Source organism: Hypomesus nipponensis, chromosome 8 (assembly GCF_054491055.1).
Source record: "Hypomesus nipponensis isolate SF chromosome 8, ASM5449105v1, whole genome shotgun sequence".
Lineage (NCBI taxonomy): Eukaryota > Metazoa > Chordata > Actinopteri > Osmeriformes > Osmeridae > Hypomesus > Hypomesus nipponensis.
The window spans coordinates 1,710,263-1,733,747 of record NC_140368.1 but is presented as its reverse complement, the minus strand read 5'-3'; the positions used below and the strand labels follow the sequence as shown (position 1 = coordinate 1,733,747).

General features: G+C 48.2%; 1 protein-coding gene across 13 annotated transcripts in view; it reads right to left on the bottom strand.

Moving 5' to 3' along the window:
* LOC146274680 (uncharacterized) overlaps positions 1-23,485 on the bottom strand; it is a 67,631-nt gene that overhangs the window by 25,107 nt on the left and 19,039 nt on the right. For 11 of the 13 annotated variants that reach the window (XR_014766276.1, XR_014766277.1, XR_014766278.1 and 8 more), the window contains 10 exons: positions 8,265-8,402; positions 6,499-6,876; positions 3,370-3,453; positions 3,058-3,225; positions 2,701-2,784; positions 2,442-2,609; positions 1,748-1,990; positions 1,304-1,465; positions 812-1,042; positions 270-500 (listed from right to left, as the gene is read on the bottom strand). Coding sequence is in view for 10 of the 13 variants with exons in the window: in XM_084702774.1 (XP_084558900.1) it covers positions 270-500; positions 812-1,042; positions 1,304-1,465; positions 1,748-1,990; positions 2,442-2,609; positions 2,701-2,784; positions 3,058-3,225; positions 3,370-3,453; positions 6,499-6,876; positions 8,265-8,402 (1,887 nt within the window). In the remaining 3 variants the exon portion in view is untranslated. The remainder of the gene's footprint in view (positions 1-269; positions 501-811; positions 1,043-1,303; positions 1,466-1,747; positions 1,991-2,441; positions 2,610-2,700; positions 2,785-3,057; positions 3,226-3,369; positions 3,454-6,498; positions 6,877-8,264; positions 8,403-23,485) is intronic. The other 2 variants (XM_084702780.1, XM_084702781.1) reach the window with 1 other exon arrangement.

Below are 23,485 nucleotides of genomic sequence, written 5' to 3'. Positions count from 1 at the left end.
TTAAATTTGATTAGATTAAAATGACATTCCACCAGCATGACCTTGGATGCTGCAGTTAAGTTCATCCAAATTAAATTTCTCTGTAATAAAGATGATTCATTTGTTGCCAGAAATTGTATATAGTCTCCATCTTGGGAAGATGACACACACACACACACACACACACACACACACACACACACACACACACACACACACACACACACACACACACACAGAATCCCTAGGTGCTCAGCTTAGATCTGAGCAAAGTGTATGTGTTTGCTGACCTGCTGCGTTCCAGAGTCTAGCTGCTGCTGCAGAGCAGCTATCAGACCCTCACACTGGCCCACTCTCTCCTGGCTCTCCCTTAGAGCACTCTGATTGGACTGCAGCTCGTCCGTCAACTGCTCCAGAGCCTCCTCGGAGCTCTCCCATTGGCCAAGCTTCTCCTGGTACCGTCCCTTCAGCTCGGCTAGCTCGGCCTTAATCCCGCCCACTTCCCTTTTGGCCTCCCCCAGCTGCCATTCAGGAAGGAGAGAGAACATTTTTATATACATTTTTTGGAGAAGAGAAAAAAAATCTCCAGGTGTACCTGGTGTGTGTCTCCAGGTGTACCTGGTGTGTGTCTCTCCAGGTGTACCTGGTGTGTCTCTCCAGGTGTACCTGGTGTGTCTCTCCAGGTGTACCTGGTGTGTCTCTCCAGGTGTACCTGGTGTGTCTCTCCAGGTGTACCTGGTGTGTGTCTCCAGGTGTACCTGGTGTGTCTCTCCAGGTGTACCTGGTGTGTGTCTCCAGGTGTACCTGGTGTGTCTCTCCAGGTGTCCAGTACCTGTTGCTGACAGCACCTCAGCTCCTCCTCCAGACCGTCTCTCTGCCCCTGATGCCGCTGAAGCTTCCCCAGGGATGCAGAGTACTTCTGTCTAAAGATGGCTGCCAGCTGCAGCTGCTCCCGCCCTCTGGAGCTGCTCTCCTTCAGGTTCTCCTGGACTGAGGCCAGCTGCTTGTGAAGGAGGATGATCTCTGCGTCGCGCGTCTTCAACAAACCCTCAGACACCTCCACCTTCAACAGACATGGTTCAAATCCCCCTCTGTATGTTGGTTTGGATAAAAAAGCATCTGCCAAATACTGTAAAAAAATGCTGTAACAGCTACTGGTAGACATCCTGCAGTTCCGGACACCCCCTCCTCAAGTCCTCGTTAAACACCGCAATGACGACAATCCCAGAAAGGGAAAGCGATTAGCGATCGCTCAATATTCCCCTGCTCAAATCCAAGAGGTGAAGTCAAACTAATCCCAGAGTTACACTAAGACGGCGCTCACCGTGGGCTGGGGTGGCAAGTCCAGACTAGGGCTCAGGCCCGGTTTATCCCTGTTAATCCTGCTCTGAGAGGGATGAGCACTGAGGTGGAGGCGGCTGTGGTAATGACAGCAGAGGAGCCAGGAGACTGGGAGCTTCACTGGAGCTCTCCTCATCTGCCTGCACTGGGGATTAACAAGCAGGAATGCTGCTGACTGGCTGACTGACTCTGTCAGTCTCCTTGACTCTCTGTCTGACTAGCTGACTGTCTGCTTGATTCTCTTCCACGCTGACTAGCTGACTCTCTGACTGACTAATATGTGACTGCGGAAACGAAACACGGTTGTTTATTATAATGTGCCCTGGGGTTTTGTGTGGTCTGCATACAACACACACACTCACAACACACACACACACACACACTCACAACACACACACACGCTCACAACACACACACTCCTACTCACCTTCTGCAGGGCCTGCTGCATGCCTGCCTCGGCCTGGCTCAGTCTCTCCCTCAGCCTCTTGACCTCTAATCCCTGCTCCCTGACCCCGGCTTGGGATTGGCTGAGCTCACAGCTGACCTGCTCTAATTGGCTGTGGAGCAGGAAGTTCCTCTGGGTCCAGCGCTCGGTGTCAGTCCTGTGAGCCTGCTTAACTGCCTCCAGGTCAGAGGTCATGTGATCGATCTTTCCAGCCTGGGTCTTCACCTGGAGAGAAAGCAGGCTGGACTATGTGAGTTCTTACGGTTGTGTGCGTGTATTTAAATATATAGCTATTTTTTCCCATATTTGTTAATATTTGTAATGTTTTTTTATGCCTACTGCGTAGCTACTGCGTGCTACGTCCCAATTATTTTATTGGTCAGAATGACCTTGAGTTATTCTGTCCATAAAAAAAAAGAACTTTGTGTATGAGTGTGTGCGCTCTCGTGTGTGTACAGAATGTGTGTGGGAGTCAGGTGGCTGAGCGGTTAAGGAATCGGGATAGTAATCAGAGGGTTGCTGGTTTGATTCCAGGCCATGTAGTTGTGTCCCTGGGCAAGGCACTTCACTCTACTTGCCTCTGGGGGGATGTCCCTGTACTTACTGTAAGTCGCTCTGGATAAGAGCGTCTGCTAAATGACTGAATGTAAATGTGTGTGTGTGCGTTTAAGCCCACCTGTTGCTGGCTGGTGCACAACTGCTTCTGTAGCTCCAGTCGTTCCTTCTCTTCCTGGTTCCGTAGCTCCGCCCCCTCTCTGACTTTCTCCCAGAGATGACACGCTTCCTCCTGCTGACCTTTGACCTTCAGGTTCAGACGGTTCACCTCTGCCTCCAGCACAGCCAGCTGACCAGAGCAGACATCACACTGTTAACAAGCACACTCACACTCTCACACACACACTCTCTCACACACACACACACACACACTCTCACACCTCTTCAGCGGAACCTTGATGCATCTGTTCTGCTGTCCTTAGTTGGCTCCTGAGCTGCAGAATCATCTGGTCTCTACTGCTCACCTAGACACACACCATCACACCAGACTTCATGTCAACTACACCTAATGGAGCACACACATAACTGTGCAAGCACGTACAACATGTAATGTCGTTTCATTTTATGAAAAAATACATTTTTGAAAATACATTTTTTGAAAAAAATTGTGTTGTGTGTTAAAAGAAAGTTTCAAAAGGTTGAATTTTTGTTTTGTTTTTTTTCTTTCAAAAAGGATGAGAAATATATATATTTTTTAAAACATTCCTATTTTGGTGTCCATCTGTGGTGAAACACACCAGGTTGTGAGCAGCGTGGTGCTTGTCGCTGGTGACAGCCAGCTGTGTCTTCAGGGTGTCTCTGTGCTGTCGGAGCTCCTGAAGCTCTCTGTTCTGCTCCTCCATCTTGGATCCTGTCAGTGTCCTGTCCTCCTGCAGACCCTTCATCAGAGCCTGAGCACTGAGCAGCTGCACACACACACACACACACACACACACACACACACACACACACACACACACAACAAGGGATTGTAGCTTTTCAAAAACATGTTGAAAAGAAACATACAGAAGGCCGTGAGTGAGTGAGTGTATTGTGTGTGTGACCCTCACCTCGTCTTGACTGTCAGAGTGCTTCTTCTTACACTCCGAGAGCTCCTTCAGCAGTGCCGCCATCTTGGATTCTCTCCTGTGGATCTGGACAATGAGCGCCGTAAGGAACGAGCCGCGCCACCTCTGACCTCGGCAGTGTCGTCATGGTAACGGCACTGCGAGCTCAGCACCTGACGAGGCGTTCGTGGTTGAATGATGAACGAGCGTTAAGTGTTTGTTTACACTTCCTCTTCTGATTGTGTGTGTGTGTGTGTCTGGTCTTCGGCTAGCTTGACCACAACCTTTCCTAATAACCCTCTTTATATGCATGTGTGAGTGTGCAGGTGTGTGTGTGTGTGAGTGTGCAGGTGTGTGTTTTCTCCTTCCAATAACATCTTCAGTCTTCAGCAGTGCGGTGTGGCAGAGTGAGTCTTTAAATGAGATGTTAGTTCCAATCAGGGCGACGTGGCTCTCACACACACACTGCTCACACACACACACTGCTCACACACACACACCCTGCTCACACACACACACACACCCTACTCATATACACACACAGGAAGAATCTCTCTGTCTGTCTGTCTGTCTGTCTGTCTGTCTTTCTCTCCATTCTCTTCTCCCTCTCTTTCTATCTCCCTCTCTTCATCCCCAATCTCTCTCTCTCTAACCCCTCCCTCCCTCCCTCTTCCTCCCTCTTCCTCCGTGGTGAGGTGTATGGAGTGTGATGGACAGAGGGAGAGCTCGTTTGTAACTGTCTGTGCGATGGATGGAGTTAAGATGGCTCCTTGACCTTCAACCCACTCATCAGCACCCTGGCTCGAATGACGCAGTGACACACACACACACACACACACACTCGTAGGTGCGCACACACGCACACACACACACACACACAAACGTGCACACACACACACTCGGAAGAGAACCACTGTGAAGAGTAAGCCACCTCTCTGCCTCATGCACATATGAAGCCTGTACCTCCCCCTGCTGTGTCCTAAAGGCTGCGTCAGCATGCTGTGATCCAGTGTCCTCACAGTGAGCAGCACCTACCAGCTCCACTGCTGAAAGGCACCACAACCCCCCCACTGGCCCCGTCACCCCTCAGATCCCCTTTGTGACAGTTAGCGGTTCATCTAGAACAATACGATGGTGTGTGTGCGAGACAGAGAGGGAGAGTGACAGACAGATGAGTGGAGAGAGAGCGCTCTCCCCAGTGTGGCGTGTGACAGGCTGTGTCTGTGCTGACACACACCTGAGGAGCCAGAGATCCTCGTCAAGCGCTCAAGCTAACTGGGTCAATCACAAACTTTCAGGAGAAACTTGTGCGTGTGTGTGTGTGTACGTGTGTGTGCCCAGGCACGTTGTGAAGTGTCTCAGTTCATACAAGGTAAGATCCAATATCCAGGGTATTTTAAACTCAATCAACATTTAGCGAGTGCGCACACACACACACACACACAGCTGCCTACCACTGTGCTTTAGTCACGTCTCCTCTTCTCCACAAAAGGAGAAACCCTGTGTGGCAGGAAATGACACCATCAAGAGGAGGAGACAAAAGGGGCAAAGAAGAAGAAAATGACAGGAAGAGGGAGGAGAGACGAGACAGACAGGAAGAGGGAGGAGAGACGAGACAGACAGGAGGAGGGAGGAGAGACGAGACAGACAGGAGGAGGGAGGAGAGACGAGACAGACAGGGGGAGGGAGGAGAGACGAGACAGACAGGAAGAGGGAGGAGAGACGAGACAGACAGGAAGAGGGAGGAGAGACGAGACAGACAGGGGGAGGAGAGACGAGACAGACAGGAAGAGGGAGGAGAGACGAGACAGACAGGAAGAGGGAGGAGAGACGAGACAGACAGGAAGAGGGAAGAGAGACGAGACAGACAGGGGGAGGGGGGGGCAGGGGGCGCGGGGGGGGAGGCAGGGTTGAAGGGAGGTGAGGGGTGAGGGAGATGAGAGACAGATGTGCTAACTTAGTATTCTAATGACTGATGTTGGAATATGGAGGTTACAGTGACTCAAGCCCTGTCTAGGTGTAACAGTTACTGAGAGAGAGAGAGAGAGAGAGAGAGAGAGAGAGAGAGAGAGAGAGAGAGAGAGAGAGAGAGAGAGAGAGAGAGAGAGAGAGAGAGAAAGAAAGAGACAGAGAGACAGACAGACAGGGAGAGACAGACAGAGAGAGACAGAGAGACAGACAGAGAGAGACAGACAGAGAGAGAGAGACAGAAAGAGAGAGAGACAGAGAGAGACAGACCGAAAGAGAGACAGAGAGAGACAGAGAGAGACAGAAAGAGAGAGAGACAGAGAGAGACAGACCGAAAGAGAGACAGAAAGAGACAGAGAAAAGAGAAAAGGGTAAGAGAAAGAGGGAGAAGGGAAAAAAAGATAAAAACATTTAAGAACACAGAGAGAAAGAGAGACAAAGAAGAGAGATTTCAGCTGAAGGCTGAAAGACCAGTATTCTGAGTATTTGTTCAGCTGTGCTAATGTTAGGACATTTACGCAAGAAAAAACTGTTACTGTTCTAAAGCATTCCTCTGCCCCCCCCCCCCCACACACACACACACACACACACACACATTCAACAGGATACAGACAGTAGCAGCATTACAGCAATCTGTGTGTGTGCGTGCATGTGTGTGTGTGTGTGTGTATGACTGTGCATGTGTGTGACTGCATGTGTGTGTGAGATGTGAGATCAGAGGGCAGGGTTGTGTGTGTGAAGCAGGACCAGATGTGGAGCAGAAAGCTGATCTGGACAGAGACTAATGAGTGGACTGTTGACTTAACAAATCCACACATGAAAACCCCCCTGGGTCATTGCTAGCCATGGGACCGTGGTCTGGCTGTGATGTCTGTTGTGACCTCTTCTGGAAGTCTCTACATGCTTGTTTACATGTTTCTGTACGTGTTTACAGGTCCGTAGCTCAGTGGTTGGAGCACTTGATTGCAAATTTGCAAGAGGTTGTTGCAGGTTAAAAACCTCATGAAAAGCATCTGCTAAATGAATGCAGTTATCTTTTGTTGTATTATTTATATTTTAAGGTAGTTTACATGTCAGCTCAGAGTGTGTGTGTGTGTGTCCTCAGCACACAGCTGAAGGTACGTACTCCACAGTGTTGCTACTGAGCGGTCCGAGTGTCAGTACCTTTTTGGCGGCGGCAGAACGTGTGTTGGCCAGCTGCTGCTGGGCACGCTCCAGGTCCTGGGTGTTCTGTAGGAGCTGGGACTGGAGCCGCTCCAGGTCCTGGGTGTTCTGTAGGAGCTGGGACTGGAGCCGCTCCAGGTCCTGGGTGTTCTGTAGGAGCTGGGACTGGAGCCGCTCCAGTAGGCCTGTCTCCTCAGCCAGCCTGGCCCTCACCTGCTCCACCTCCAGCTGCTCCACCTCCACCTGGTCCACCTCCAGCTGGTCCACCTCCACCTGGTCCACCTCCAGCTGGTCCACCTCCAGCTGGTCCACCTCCAGCTGCTCCACCTCCAGCTGGTCCACCTCCACCCTCACGGCCCCCACCGTGTCTTCACTGACCTGGAGCCGGGGAGGCAATACAACCCTTCATACAGCTACAGTAGAGTACAACTATAGACCCTCGACAGAGTTGGGAATGCGTGCTGTCTATGGAGGTGGAAATGAAGGAAAACGCACTCCAGCAGACACAGCGACGTTAAGAGCTGCTGACCCTGCATGACCCCAGTCAGCACTAAACTGGGGACCAGTCCAGACCCAGAGACACGTCCTTGAGCGATACACACTCATCCACGTGGAGGGCTGTTTGCTTCAGTGGCATACACAGTGCAGGGGGGTCACTGGAGGGCTCACTCACTCCACACTGACGGGATTCACCCTCCTCACTCAGCTCCACTCCTTTTATATTCTTATTTTATATAAATCTGTTTTATACCAGATAGAGTTAATACCACACCTAGTTTACACTGCCCTGTGGGGCCCTGTGCATACTGTACGAGTCGTACAAAGCGATAGGCCAATACAAATAACATTGGACTGCTGTACGTTACATAGTTTAATTTATTGTTTAAGAGCCAATATAAAAATAAAAAAAATAGAGGATGGGCATGTTTGCATGACATGTACTGGGATGTTTCATAGCGTAACTTCTGTGCACGTGAAGTTGAAGTGGTCTGTGACCCACCTGGAGACAGTCGGTCCACACAGCACGACTGCTCCATTCATCATGAGCACTTCTCACTAATGCCCTCATTCATTACTCTACTGTCTCAGAGGAACGGCCAACCACAGAGAGATAGTGAGATGGGGGGGGGGGAGGCAGGGGGAGAGAAGTGGGTCGAGGGGGTGGGGTGAAAGGAGGGAACAAGAGAAGAAGAAAGAACTAGAGAGAAACCTCAAGGAATGGAGGAAGGCAGAACGAGAGAAGGAAGGAGGGAGCTAAATGTAATTCCTCCTGTTTCTGGGACTAAATGCTGTTCTGTGGAGCATGGGGGTCTGACCTGACAGCACTCTCAACGGAACAGAAATGGAGGGCGTGTTTTATGAAATATGGAGGGCTGGAGAGGAGGGAGGAGGGAGAGCAGGTGATTAAGTATACAGGGGATTCAAACCAGAACAGACGCCCTCATGCGCTTGACAGAAAGATGGTCTGTGGTGCTGGAACATTCTCACAGGCAGACGGAACACTGATGATGATGATGCCATTTGTGGTCATGTGTGTGTTTACGTCCCACCAGTGTTGTGCATATGTGCAGGATGTGTGTGTGTACCTTGTCCTGGAGCAGGGCCAGGTGTGTGTGTGTGTGTGTGTGTACCTTGTCCTGGAGCAGGGCCAGGTGTGTGTGTGTGTGTGTGTGTACCTTGTCCTGGAGCAGGGCCAGGTGTGTGTGTGTGTGTGTGTGTGTACCTTGTCCTGGAGCAGGGCCAGGTGTGTGTGTGTGTGTGTGTACCTTGTCCTGGAGCAGGGCCAGGGCCAGGTGTGTGTGTTGTTCCTTCATGCTGAGGGTCCTGCTCAGAGACTCCTGGGTGGTGTTCAGAGCTGCAACATCCTGTAGGAGATGTCTCAGTCTGTCCTCTCTCTCCTTCACCTGGCACACAACACACAAACACACACACAAGTGGACACGCACACACGCACGTTAATATAACAGTTGTATATTGTGACTAGACAGGCAGCATAGGGGGAAACACTACCAAGGAGAATACTGCAGATGTTAGCAGATGGCAAGCAACAACATTGGGCATAGAGACTCTGCATCGCAATGTTAAGGGATGCAGACAGTGGCTGAACTTCTGAACTGTGTGTGTGTATGTGAGAGTGTGAGAGTGTGTGTGTGTGTCATAGTGTGTGTGTGAGCTCATCATCTGTCTGGCCTCCTCTTCTCCTCACTAATCTAACACAGGACACTCATGCAGCCCTAGCACCATGCTAACACACACAAGCATGCTCACCCCCTCACCTTCATAACCATCTCCCTCACACACACACACACTCTCCTCTCTCTCACACACACACACACACACACACACACACACACACACACACCTAGTGTGAGGTCGTAGAGGACTTCCCAGGCTGGCTGGAGCTCCAGAATCATCTCATCATTAACAGCTCTCTATCACTCGGCCAAAAGAGGCACTTTAAGCCATTTTCCTCATCCTAAATCTGCCACATTGGAAATGATTAAAACTTCCCGTTTCTCTGTGTGTGAAGCCTCAATTCTCTGTGGGCTGCAGGGCTCAGACAGGAAGTCCCAAAAAGAATCTCAGATCGGTGAATATTTTTATCAAATGAGTGCTTAAGTCTGGACTATCATATTAGCAGACCCCCACTGAGAGAGAAGCCTTTTCTGATGAAGTCTAATTTCTTTGGCAATCAAAGTCCCACTCACCCCTATTCCTCAAGGTCCCCCTGCTACCCCCTCCCCCCTCCCTCCCTCCCTCCCCCCTCCCCCCTCCCTCCCCCCTCCCTCCTCCCCACATTCTCTCTGTCGAGGCGGTGGTGGAGAGCTTGTGCAAATCCTTGATTGGCCGAAGTCTATCCTCAGTAGGGGATTAAAATAGGAAAGAGAGGGAGAGAGAAGGATGGAAATAGAAAGAGAGACATAGAGAGAGATGGAGACTGAAAGAGAGAGAGAGACATAGAGAGAGATGGAGACTGAAAGAGAGAGAGAGACATCGAGAGAGAGATGGAGACTGAAAGAGAGAGAGTGGGGGCAGAGAGAAGGCGGAGAGCGAATGAAGGCTGGAGATGGATCTAGAGAAAGAGGAGATGGCTGATCTAATAGAAGTATAAAAAGTGTGGGACAGGTGTGAGTGTGGGGGTGAGGACTGGCAGGTTGATATTAACTTCTAATAAAAGAGAGATGAGAGGCAGGCTGGGGAGGGCATGTGTTCACCTGGGGGAGGATTGGCCCCATGCAACCTTTCACTGTAATATACAGCCCCCCCCCCCCCCCACACACACACACACACACACACACACAGCCAGCAGCCCTGCTCACTCAGCTGCTCCCTCACACACACTAACATGTACAGTCACACCTACACACACACACACACACACTCACTCACTCACTCACTCACTCACTCACTCCAGTGAGACAGAGAGGGATGGTGGTCCCTCTGCACCTTCACCCAGCACACTGGAGAATACAGCGATCAGATCATGAAGGCTCAGAGTGCTACACAATGAATGAACTAATTAGTCTAACGAGCCCTTTAATGCCGAGCTGTTCTATGACAGCTGATAGGAATACATTAACAGGCTAATTTAATTAAACAGGTGCTGATTTCACAGCTGCCTCACATCTCAACTACATGCGCGCGCACACACACACACCCCACACACACACACACACACACACACACCCCACACACACACACCCCACACACACCACCTGTAGGCTCTCTCGCCTGTGTGTGTCTGTGTCATGGCTCTGATGTCTCTTTCAACGAAGCCTGGCACTCGTCCAAAGGTATAATGAACGATATGCAGATCAAGTGGTGCCTGCCTTTCTCAGTCTCCCTCCCTCCCTCCCTACATCCCTCTTCCTCTCTCTGAGCCTGTATGCTCGAGCACCAATAGGACTGCCACACACTTGAGTTGAATCAGTCTCCTCTGTCCAACATGACCTGTAGCTGCAGACAGGACATCTGGATGTGCGTGTGTCTGCGTGCGTGTGTGTGTGTGTGTGTGTGTGTGAAGTCTTTCACCTGCTCTCTAGTGTTGGCTTGTTTCCCTCTCAGTCTCTCCAGATCCTCTGTCAGGTGTCTCGTCCTCTCTCTCTCCCTCGTCCCCCTCTCTCTCTCCCTCGTCCCCCTCTCTCTCTCCCTCGTCCCCCTCTCTCTCTCCCTCGTCCCCCTCTCTCTCTCCCTCGTCCCCCTCTCTCTCTCCCTCGTCCCCCTCTTTCTCTTCCTCGCCCCCTCTATCTCTCCCTGGCCCCCTCTCCCCCTCCCTCGCCCCCCTCTCCCTGCATGCATGACGTCACCTCACAGCATAACACCGCCATTCTGTTTGTTTGTAAAGACGTCTTAAAACTATTAGGAACTGTCATGTGAAACACGAAGCACCCTCTCATCAGGCAGAACTTCAAACGATTGCATCATTAATTTGAATTATTTTCTGGTCTCAAATGATTTGAGATCTTTAGGTTTTAATTGGAAGGAGGGTTATCAGGAGCAACACGCCCTGAGGTGAAAGGAGGAGAGAGAGGATGAAGAGTACTCATAGTCCACTAGCACTAACCGCTACAGTAACTAGGTTACTGTGGGGGGTTGCTAACCAGAAAACAAAGCCATATCAAGCTACATATACATTTTCACCCTGGCCTGTGTCCTTTTTGTTGTGTAGAGCTAGCTAGTGTAGTCATTTAGCTGTTTCTACCAGCCAGTCGTAGACACTCCAACTTCCATTGCAACTGAAGAATGCAGAAGTGATGCGTGTCATGGGCCGAACAACGATTCCAAACGTTGTATCCTCCAAAGTTCAACCCCATTCGTGTTCAGTGTTTCCGAAGCACGTTAGCTGGTGAGTTGATCAAATGACTCTTAGTTTTTTGGGGGACTTCTTATCAATGTAGTTAATAGTGGTATTTCATCTATTTTTTTGCTTGTTATAAAAGCACAAGTCGTGTGATGTGATGCCTTATCATTAGCCAGAGGTGGTAATACCTTTGATACGACACATAAAGAAAAAGATGCAACATTCAACACACATTATCAAAGTATTTTCAACCCTGCATTTTATCTCTCTCTGCCTCTCTCTGCCTCTCTCTGCCTCTCTCTGCCTCTCTCTGCCTCTCTCTGCCTCTCTCTGCCTCACTGTGCCTCTCTCTGCCTCTCTCTGCCTCTCTCTGCCTCTCTCTGCCTCACTGTGCCTCTCTCTGCCTCTCTCCTCTGCCTCTGTCTAGCTCTGCCTCCCTCTGCCTCCCTCTGCCTGCCTCTCTCGTCAGTCCAAGGACTACTGCTTTGGGGGAGGTGGATGGTGGGGCTTAGCATAATATAGCGACGGCCTGCTGGACTATCATTGGCTGTATAAAATGCTGATGTTTGTGGTTAGATGAAGCACTGATTAATTGGCTGCTCCTCGACCCAAAGCCAGGTTCATCCTCTCCAGCCTTCCCCCACAGGCCCTGAGCAAAGGGCCAAACATCTTATCAGTTCCTTTTTTAATTTCTTAATAAGATAGGATCATTTTTCACCTCATGTCAAAAATACCATCCCATCTCTTTTACAATGCAAAACAGGCTGTGTGCCTCTGGCACTAATGACTTCCATTAGGTCTGGCTAGGAGATTGAGATCAATTATGTTTTGTACTCAATGTTCCTGTAGTTGTGTTCTATAGGTGAGTACAATATTTCAGTAGGCCGTCTGTAACACCATTTGGAGACACACAAAGTCAAAGGCAACAACAGTATGTGCTTAACAGTGTGTGTGTGTGTGTGTGTGTGTGTGTGTGTGTATAGCAAGTATAATTGGGCTGGTGGATTTGGTATCAGTCTTATCAGAGAAGGCATGAACTTATATTAATATCTCTCTCTCACACACACACACACAGCCAGACACACACACACACACACACACACAGCCAGACACACACACACTGCATTAATACAGTAATATTACATGGATGGAGAGGAGGTAGCATACAAGCATGTAAAGACTGACACACATCAGCACGATACACACACACACACACACACACACACACACACACACACAGGATGAGATGATATCCTATTCCCAGGTGTAAGGAAGAGGTGGAGTGTTGAGAGTGAGATAGGACTGAGCCATAAGCTGCAGCCAGAATAAGCAGCCCTGCTAAATCTCATATAGATATCCCATATACAGCCCATTATATATCCTGCAGCTTACACACACACACACACACATACACACATACACACATACACACACAGTGTGTCATCACTCAATGTCCTGGCAGCAAATGAAATCACATTCCCTCTAACAATCTCAATCCCCCATCCAGATATAACCTTACCCCACATCTCATTCTATGTCTTCACCAAATTAAATCTTATTTCCTCAATCGGTCTCCACCCTGAAATCTGCCTCGCCCCTCACCTGACCCCCCCTCCCTCCCTCCGTCCCCCCCCCCACACACACCCCTCTCCACACACCCCTCTCCACACCAGCTCTGCTTTGTGCTTACTGTCTTCATCCTTACACACTTGGAACCACCTTCAATCTGCCCTTATTTAGTGCCCTACCTAAAACCCAGAAACCTCCATCATGGAACCCCTTCCCCCCCCCCCACACACACACGCACGCACACACACACAGGCTTAGCCCCCCCTCTCCATCTGACATAAACAGATATGCCTCAGTAGCAGCTCTCCTATAAAACACTTAATATCCCTGGATCATCACATTAGCCTGTATCACCTGCCACACTGTCATACTGACACACACACACACACACACCCAGCGATACACCTCCCCCCACCCAACACACACTCATATACCCCCTCGAACCACCCCCCCCCCCACCCCAATCTGCAATCTGCTGAAGAGAGGTCTGTATGATTTGGAAAAATGAGAGCAATAATATTGAAGGGGAAAAACAGCAGAGAGGATGTGATATGAGGTAATATAATAACCAGGATGGCGGATTATTAAAGCTTGTTGGCTGGATGATGCAGGATAATCAACACATCAGGCTAATGTCATTAGAGCTATATGAGAAATGGTATCGCACATGTGCTCTTTCTCTGTTAGATTTCTCTCCCTCTCTCCCCTTCTCTCTCTCCCCCTCCCCCCCTCTCTCTCTCTCTCTCTCTCTCTCTCTCTCTCTCCCTCTCTCTCTCATACAGTATGAAGGAGAACAATGTCTAGGCGCATGCATTAAGAAGCATGCACACATCCACACATTCAGGCACCATGCAGATAGCTAGCTGTGAGTCAAAAAGACATGACTTAGTGTGAGAATCCCATATCCTCCTTCAGCCCCTGATGGCCCTATTGATGGACAGCGGCGTGAAGCCATCAGTCACTTATGGAGTTTTAATTGGAGACAGCATGAACGATAAACCAAGAAACATGCATGACTGAACACTGCAATGTAGCCCATTAATCATAGCCAGCGAGAGACAAGTGGCCCAGACACACACCCACACACACACACACATCTACCCACACGTGCTGAGACCACACACACATACATATACACGCCCACACACACACACACACAGAACAGAAAGACGTGGTCTGGACCCATATTCTGATGATAGATGACCCATTTAACTTTGATTTCTGAGAGAAATGAGCTTGCCAGCGAAACAAGAATGCCACACACACATGGTCGCACGCACACACACACACACACACACAAAGATGCAGCCTCCCAGGCATGTGCTAACGTTCTCATGCTGAGATTCAAATGGAAACGACCGATTTTTAGACTGCTTAAAACATGCCCAATGAAAAACTGCTTAGCTGCACTGTTTTATTCTGGTTCTCTCTCTCATTCACACACCTTTTCGTCCCTCTCTGCCTACTGCCTCCTTTCCTTTGTATTCTCTCTCTCTGTTTCTCTCCATCTCTCACTTTATTTCTTCACATTTAAACACACACACATATTTATGTAAATGGATTCTAATGTGAGGATGATTTGCAGTGTAAAGCAATCATGAGTGAAGTCATTCATCAGTCGCTGTCTAACTATACACACGTCCAGTGGTCGTAAATATACCCCCCCCCCCACGACAAACGCACACACACACATACCTGCCATAAACACTGCACAATCTGATACAGTCAGGGGAGGGCATAAATCAGAGAGAAAAAAAGCAAAGCTTAAGACAATCATAACACACAGAACTAGCAGTGGTACAGTACCATGTTGACTCTAGATGGGGTCTGATTAGCTGGCTGGGTCTGTGCTAGGTGTGTCATGTGACCTGAGAGGCCAGGAATGTGTATGTGTGTGTGCAGTGTTTGTAAGTGTGTGTGCAGTGTGTAGCTGCAGAGTGTGAGTCCAGAAACAGGAGTTTGATGTGAAGGTGTAACTGAACACGTCTGCTGGCCCCATGGGAACAAGCCTTGACTTCAGCTTAGTGAGCCAACGCAGATTAGATACTCAGATCCAATACCAGAGATACCCCCCAACCCAGTGCTCTCTCTTTCTCTCTATATATATATCTCTCTCTCTCTTCCCATGATACCCCATCCCAGTACTCTCTCTCCATCTCTCTCTCCCTCTCTTTCTCTATCCCTCTCTCTTTCTCTCTCAATTCTTCTGTTGCCCAGTGGTATTGACTGAGAGTGTGTTGATATTTAGATAGATGACTGGCGTGTTAGAAATAGAAAAAAAACTAACTCACACAGACAAACACACACACAGCCCCTCAGCGCTCCCCTCTCCTCACATGCTTGGTTTCCCACTCTAATTGCTGTCATTCGTCTGTGTGTGTGTGCACGTGCGTGTGCACGTGCGTGTGGGGGGAAACAGGTCATCACAGCGCCACCATACCATTATTTCCATAAATGGTCAACATATGACTGTCCAGCACCCCACACCTCACACGGTGGGAAAACACCTCTTTTTACACTGAGGACGCTCTGGAACCAGTGTCACAATAACGGGCTCATTTGCTATTCGGTATTGGAGCAAGTTCTTCCAGTATTCTTATGATGAGGATACGCCACATGTTTAGTCATCTGATGTCCACACACACACACACACACACACACACACACACACACACACACACACACACACACACACACACACACACACACACACACACACACACACACACACACACACACACACACCCTCTGCTGTTCATCCTGAATCACAGCCTCTCTGCAAACCAATCAGCTGCAGCAATCTGCAGCCAGCACAGACACCCTATCAATCAGAAAGGACACCATATTGTCACACACATATACAGTATACTGACACACACACACACACACACAGTATGTAGACACACACACACACACACAGACGCACACAAATTCAATCATCTCTTTTTCCTGAAGTCCCTCTCCTCTTCCTCCTCTTCTTCCTCCTCCTCCTCTTCCTCCTCCTCACTGAAACTTTTTTCATCTCTGTCTTTCTGAGGCAAACACAGCCATGAAAGCCTTCTCAGTTCAAACTCATCCTTCTGCCACGGAGAAGTCGCATCCCTCATAATTATACTTGGTTATTAATAACACAGAAAAATATTAATCTGAGAGGTAAACACTAAGCGGCTTAAAGGAAAATTGCAAATAAATCAGATTATCCTATAGGAATATCCTCAGAAAGGACCACGGGGTAATGAGAGAGCCAGGCCGCTCCCCCCTCTCTCCCCTCTCTCTCCCCCTCTCTCCTCCTCCTCCTCTCCCACTCCCATTTCTCTCCTTCCATTCTCTTGCAGGATTGAAAAAAAGTAGTTGTGTGTGTGTGTGTGTGTGTGTTTGTGTATGCGTGTCAGTGTGTGTGTGATTCCTATAGCTCTCTCTCTCTCCCCTACTTCTGTTTTCATATTTCACCTTCAATTCAATTTTTTTCATCAGTCGGGGCGCCGGGCAGATTCAATTAGGCTTTGTGATTGGAGCGCTGGCATTCCGAGGGGTCACGGAAAGGTTAAAGAATTCAGTGGCACAAACATGATTATGCCTTTGTAGCCTTTGATCAGAAACACTGTTTATCTCAGCTGAACACAGCCCCTGTCCTGTCCTGGGCTGGGGGGGGGGGGGGGGGGCTGTTTTTAGGGGTGAGGTGTTCCACCTTCTCAGCTGTTTAGTGTTACAGAACCCCCCCCCCCCCCTGCAGGGCACACCGGGGACAACGCACACACTGTTAGACACACACACACACACACTGTCAGACACACACACACACTGACACACACACACACACAAAAACTCTGTAAGCAATCTAGATTTTTGTGTTCAAAGAACATCTTTAAGATACCTCATCCAGTTGGGGGCACACAAAAACCAGACGATTATGAATACAAACATTACTGAGCGGAGACGTCCGCTGGAAACATGGTAGATATTTGTTCCGGAGCATTCCGACAGTTATGAGGCCTGCAGAGAAAAGACTACAGGGTCCTAATGGCAACAAACAAGATATTCGTGATTATCCAGTAATGTTGAGTACCTATGTCGTTTGGACAGAAATCCCCGGCATAGATCATGTTTTACTGTACCTAGACGGACATGTGAGACACGTCATGTAGTCATTTAGGGGACGCTCTTATCCAGAGCGACTTACAGTAAGTACAGGGACATTCCCCTCCGAGGCAAGTAGCGTGAAGTGCCTTGCCCAAGGACACAACGTCATTTGTCACGTGCGGGAATCAAACCAACAACCTTCTGATTAGTAGCCCGATTCCCTAACCGCTCAGCCATCTGACGTCATGATGCTGTCACATGACAGGAAACAGGTGTCCCCTTCCAGCGTGCTCCATGTCCTGGTTTAGGACATCTTCATACACGGCTCCAGCCATGACAGAGGAGCCCATACGCACACCCATGACAGAGGAGCCCATACGCACACCCATGACAGAGGAGCTCCACCCATGACAGAGGAGCTCCACCCATGACAGAGGAGCTCCACCCATGACAGAGGAGCTCCACCCATGACAGAGGAGCCCATACGCACGCTTGTTTCTAGACCAGCGCAGGATCTACTGGCTTCTGTTATTCAACCTTTATTTAACCTGGAAAGTCAGGAAGAAAACATTCTCATTTTCAATGGCAGCTTTCAGTACCCGACCGACTGATAAACTCACAGGCACGTACATACACACACACACACACACACACACACACACAAACACACAGAGTTTCAAAGCAGCGAGCACTGAATAACACATGAGGGGTTTTATATGGGGAGTGATGCATGAGTGCTGCTTGTCAATCAAAACACCAGCTGACTCCCATCAGCGTTCTCTTATTCAGGTCTGGGGTGGCAGACATGAGCAGTCGATAGAGCTGTTTGGCAGTAGGGTCCCCAGATGGGGCTTAATTGTCGGTGCAACGGTCAAATGTGTCCCCGGGTCCTCCGCCGCCCCCCCCCCCCCCCCCAACCAATCCCTGTCCCGCGTTCAGCCTGGGTATTTACATGACCACGCCGGAGAGCAAACAAGCTCATTTAAAAGTTCACATGCTAATGTGTGACATTTAATCCAAACTTTACACGGGTAAAGGACACGCAACAATAGATTTTGATTCTTTTCTTGTCCGTGAATCTCATCAGTCTTGTTCCATATTTATGAGATTTAAAGGCAGGATACCGTAGGAGTGAGGTGGAGGAAGGCAGGAGAGGGGAGGGGAAGTAGACTATACCTACTAGACCAGACCTTCTAGATCTCGATCACACACACACACACACACACACACACACACACAGTACACACACACACACACACCACAACCATTGTGTGCTGTCCCTGACAGTAAGACAAAGGGAGAGCGAGCTCAGTTGCTGAGGAACAACCTTTTTATTTATTTTTGACAGAGCAGTCACCACCATCACTACTGTCTGTGTGTGTGACAACCTATCAGGCTGACCCCCCCCCCCCCTTCCCCTCCCTTCTAGAGCCATCGACCAGGCTAGGCCAGGCCAGGGATGAGCAGAGCCAATCAGGAGCATGGCTGCTCGTTCATTAAAGCCATGCTCGCCCCCATTGATTTCAGCTTAAGTAATGAGAAAGCTTATCCAAAAATCTTTAGCATTTGGGCTCAAGTTAAGGAAATCGATGGGGCCATTTCCCTCAGTGGAGCGGGCAGGGGCTGGCCCTCTGTGTGGTGAGGAAAGGACAGGTCCTGCAGCTGATCAATCAATACACAGCCCTGTCCATGGACACACACACGCGGCTGACAAATGGTATTTTTAGCCAATTAAAGTGAGCTGTAAACATATGAGGTCCAATCAATGGGGACGTGGGCTCTATTATTGGGGCTTTAACGCTGATTTAGAACTGGCTCCAAGGACTCTAACTGTGTGTGTGTGTGTGTGTGGGGGGGGGGGCACTTAGGAGGCAAGGGTTCTAAGTGTGTTGCAGGAGATGAGCACTTAAACTACTACTACTATTACTATACTACTACTATTACAATTAATACAAGTACTAATACAAACACGACTACACTAATTACGATCCTTGGGCTGCTGCTCCACAGCCCAGAAGGTCCTGGGCTGTGGGTTCGATGCCAGCTTGGGGTCAGGTTTGGTGCCCAGATGAGTTCATGTCCCAGGTCTTTCTGTGCACAGTCAGCATGTTCTTCCTGTGCTCTCCTTCTGTGTGACAGATCACATGACCAACACAGGTTTCTCCTGCCGCTGAGAGCAGCAGTAAGACAGGGCAGGTCTACTGGGAGATGGGAGAACTAAATGAGGATTTTGTTCAGGATGTCTCCTCTTAAATATGCAGAACTCCTGTCTAGTTCCACAGCCAGTCTGATGAGGAGGAAGTGTGTGTGTGTGTGTGTGTAGGTGTGTTATTGTGTGTGTAGGTGTGTGTCATAATAGTGTTTCAACAGGACCAGACAAGCTTGTTAAGGAAAACTCAAATCCACAGCCTCCGTCCGTCCTCCAGGCTAGTCCCCCTGCAGGTTCCTCTTTGCCAAAGGTGAGACGCGCGTTAGCAAAACCAACCCACCCACAACATTTCCCCCAGGTAATTGGTTCCACATTAATATTCATTTGATTCTGACTCCTACATCTGCGACAAGCTCTCTGCTTTGATGTTCCGAGTCTGCTTCCCCTGCCTAGCACACACAAGTCACCCAGAAAACACTCTCACACACACACTCACATAATGGAAAGACTGAGGGCTGATATGTTTAGAATACTACACATGACGTTAAGGACCTCCTCTCATCTCTGGGTTTGTTTGTGACTCTGCTTTCTCTCCAGTTTGACAGCGTACAGCCAGCCCTGCCCTCTCCACGCACCGTCTGCTCACGTGCGAGAAATGATTGTGTGTGTGTCCGTGTGTGTGTGTGTATGTATGTGTGTGCGTTTGTTGCTGAAGCATGACATTTCAATTGTGCAGCCAATCAAAGTCTTGCTGGGGGGTGGGGGAGACGGGACCAGTTGATGTCTGACGACTGTGGGGCTGGGGGGGAGACGTGGGGTGGTTACCATGGTGAAGCACTCCTCTCAGGCGTACCGAGGTCAGGTGACCCGGCTCTGCCTGGAACAGCACTAAACTCCCAGCATGCACTGCTTCTTCCCAGGGAGGCTGTCCAATCAGCAGCAGCAACATCGGAAACTGTGTACAGCGTCGAGGCTAACCCAACAAGCCGACACACTGCTGCTTACAATGCAGAAACATCTGATACTGAATGTAATTCATATGATACGTTTGTGTACTAAATTGTTGTTAAGCCTGTCTTAATTGGGACAGATTGTGGTTTTGTAGACAAGAGGATGTGATTGTGTTGAAAAAAGGTTTGGATAAAAGTTTCAAAAGATTGACATTTTACTAAAAATAAATATGAATAAACTAGAAACGTTTTTTGTGCTGTGTTGTGTATGAAAAAACTGTTTTGAAAGATTGAAAAAATTCTTTCGAAAACAAGGTTTTGGGAAAAAGAGATTCTCAAAAACGATGTCATTTTGGTTGTTCTGTGTGAATTCTTTTTTGATCATTTATTTTTTAAAGGTAAAAAAGTACTAGAAAAGTTTGATAACATTTTGGGAAGAAACTTGAAACGTTGTGTCGTATGTGAAAAGAAAGTTGAAAAAATATATTTTTTTAAAAGGTACAAAATACATTGATGAGTACTTGATGCAGACTCTACTGTACTCTAACTGCTCTGCTTTAAACTCCTCTGTTTTAGGCTTCTCTGTTCTCCTCTCCTTTCACTGTGAGTGAAAAGTTTAGAAAGGCTGAAAATATAATTGAATTTTAAAAGGCATAGGATACTTAATATTGACATTTCAACAACACTGAATTCACATATGATTATATATTTGTAAAAAATGTAATGTAAAAACAATTCAGAGCTTAAACATGTTTAGGCAAACAAAATTAAGCCTATCAAATTCAAGACGAAATATTTTGATCCAAAAAAATTTGAGGCCAAAGAATTGGACTACCAGGACTACCATGGAAAACAACCATGCTTCGGTGAATCCGTTGTGATCAAATCTTGCATTGAGGCTCAATTGCTTTACCAATCCTTGATTTCCCGGATGTGGCAATCGGAATTCTTTAAGCTCAACATTTTTTGGCTCGAATTTGATAGGCCTAAATATTTTAAGATCGAATTTGAGCAACCTGTATTTTATTTTATATTGAAATATATTCATATGAGAATTCGGTGTCGTTTAATTTTCAATATTAAGTATTCAATACCTTTTAAAATAAAAAATATTAAGTCACTGATTTGTTTCCATACAAAAAGGATTCCTGGCAAATGCGCTGTATGTCTATAGTGTCTTTTTGTATATGATGTGAGATACAACAGGTAGTGATCCAACAACTACTACATCGTAACCGATATCCCTCCATCCTAACCGATATCCCTCCATCCTAACCAATATCCCTCCATCCTAACCGATATCCCTCCATCCTATCCGTTATCCTCCCAGTTGACGGATCCTTTCGTCCCACTTTGCCCCAGTTGGGTTTGACAAACTTAACTAAGAATGAAAAATGAATGGACTCTCACATACACCATTCCCACACCGTCTGTGTGTGCAGAGAATCACACACTTGCGCATACACACACACACACACACACACGCCAGGGTTTTAGCCTTCATAAACAAGCAAGTGTTCAAAACTTTTTTTCTAAGAATGCAAAACTGCACTTTCCTTGTGGTCGATTGCAAAGAACTAGCGTCAACATTTTAATAATCGTGTCTCTCTCTCCGGCTAAGGGACTTTGACTTGCAAAGTGCGTTTGCATAACATGAGCCTTAGTTAATGTCATAAATGGCTTAAATACGCTAAGGTGTATAAAAAAAAAAGCAAAGTCATCTATTTTCTTTATACCTTGATGCTAACATAAAGAATTAATCTAGTTTTCACAGCCAGGTCAGGCAATTTCATTCTGATATTTTAATAGGTGTGTGTTTGCATCTGTATGCATGTGCATGTGTGTTTTAGGGGTGATCTAATCTGTCTTAAATAAATTAGGGCACAGAATCCAGACTCAGCGAATATGACAGATTAGCATATTCATCCTATTGCCCTGCATGCTAGCATTAGATGCTAAATACTGCCCAGAGGAACTGCTGGCATTGGATGCTAAGAGGAACTGCTAGCATTTGGAAGTTGATTGCGTCGGAACCTCCAGTGAGGGACAAACAGGGACAGTCATGGTCAAAGACACACACACAGAGTGAGTGATTGTTGAAAATAAAAAGTGGGTGGGTAACAATTGAGACTGTGGGTGGACGGTTTGTACGTTTTTGTAGAACATAAATCTGTGGTGGGGGCCTCTCTCTCTCCCTTCCTCCACTCTCTCTCCTCTCAACAAAGACAGTCTGTCCCTGCCTCCCTGCTCCTCCCTTCTCTCCATTCATAATAGATGTCAGTAGCTGTGGTTGTGTTGGAGGCGGGCTGGAAGCTGCTGGTCTCTGTGGTTGAGCTAGCCTGGTTCCTCCCCCAGAACTCTGGCTCTGTCTGGGCAAGGCGTGGCTCTCTCAGGCCTGGCTCTATCTGGGCCAGGGTAATGATGGGCCTGGCTTGAATAAGGGAAGTATGTGGAAATATGAAACACTCTTAAAATAAACTTGGCAAACATCAGACATATCACATCGCAGGCCTGAGGAGACTCACACACACACCACACACACCACACACCATAACTTGATATGCAACATTTTTATGTGGGTTTATGTACAGACATAAAACAGCAACATGTAAACCAAAATGTCACACAAGTGAACTCTTCTCTTCTCTGCTAGTACAGCCCAGCTAGTACAGCCCAGCTAGTACAGCCCAGCTAGTACAGCCCAGCTAGTACAGCCCAGCTAGTACAGCCCTGCTAGTACAGCCCAGCTAGTACAGCCCAGCTAGTACAGCCCTGCTAGTACAGCCCAGCTAGTACAGCCCTGCTAGTACAGCCCAGCCCAAACCAGCGAGCACCTGATGTGTGCCGGACTGTGTTCCTCTGGCCGCTAATTAAACAAACATGTCTGTCTTTTCTACTGCTCTAATGTGCTTTACCACACACACACACACACACACACACGCACACACAGGGAGCATGCTCTCACACGGTGGAGGTAATGATATTACCCAAGCTGATTAGCATATTTAATTATGTTTCTTGTTAAGGGATAAGTAGTGGTTATTCAATTAGCTTCCTCTCCTTATGTGTCCGTGTGTTAGTTCTCTGGCTCTGGTTCAACAAGGCGGCTCCAAGGCTAAGCTGCTGGGAGGTGTGTGTGTGTACGTATCTCTGTCTGCTTCTGTGTGCGTCTGCCAGTTTGTGTGTGTGTGTGTCTGCTTCTAGGGCAGTGTTTGAGGGTGCTTGTTTGTTCTGAGAGGAAAGCAAATTAACTGGCATCCATTCATCATTTATCTTTTCAGCACACACACAACAGATGCTAACAATCAGGTGGCTCTCGCCCCCCTCCCTCCCTCACCCCCCTCCCTCACCTCCCTCCCTCGCCCCTTCGTCTGAGGGAGCTCTTCAATCCCTCATCCTCGTTAGGCTCCTGTTTAGCATAATTAGTATCGTTAGCCA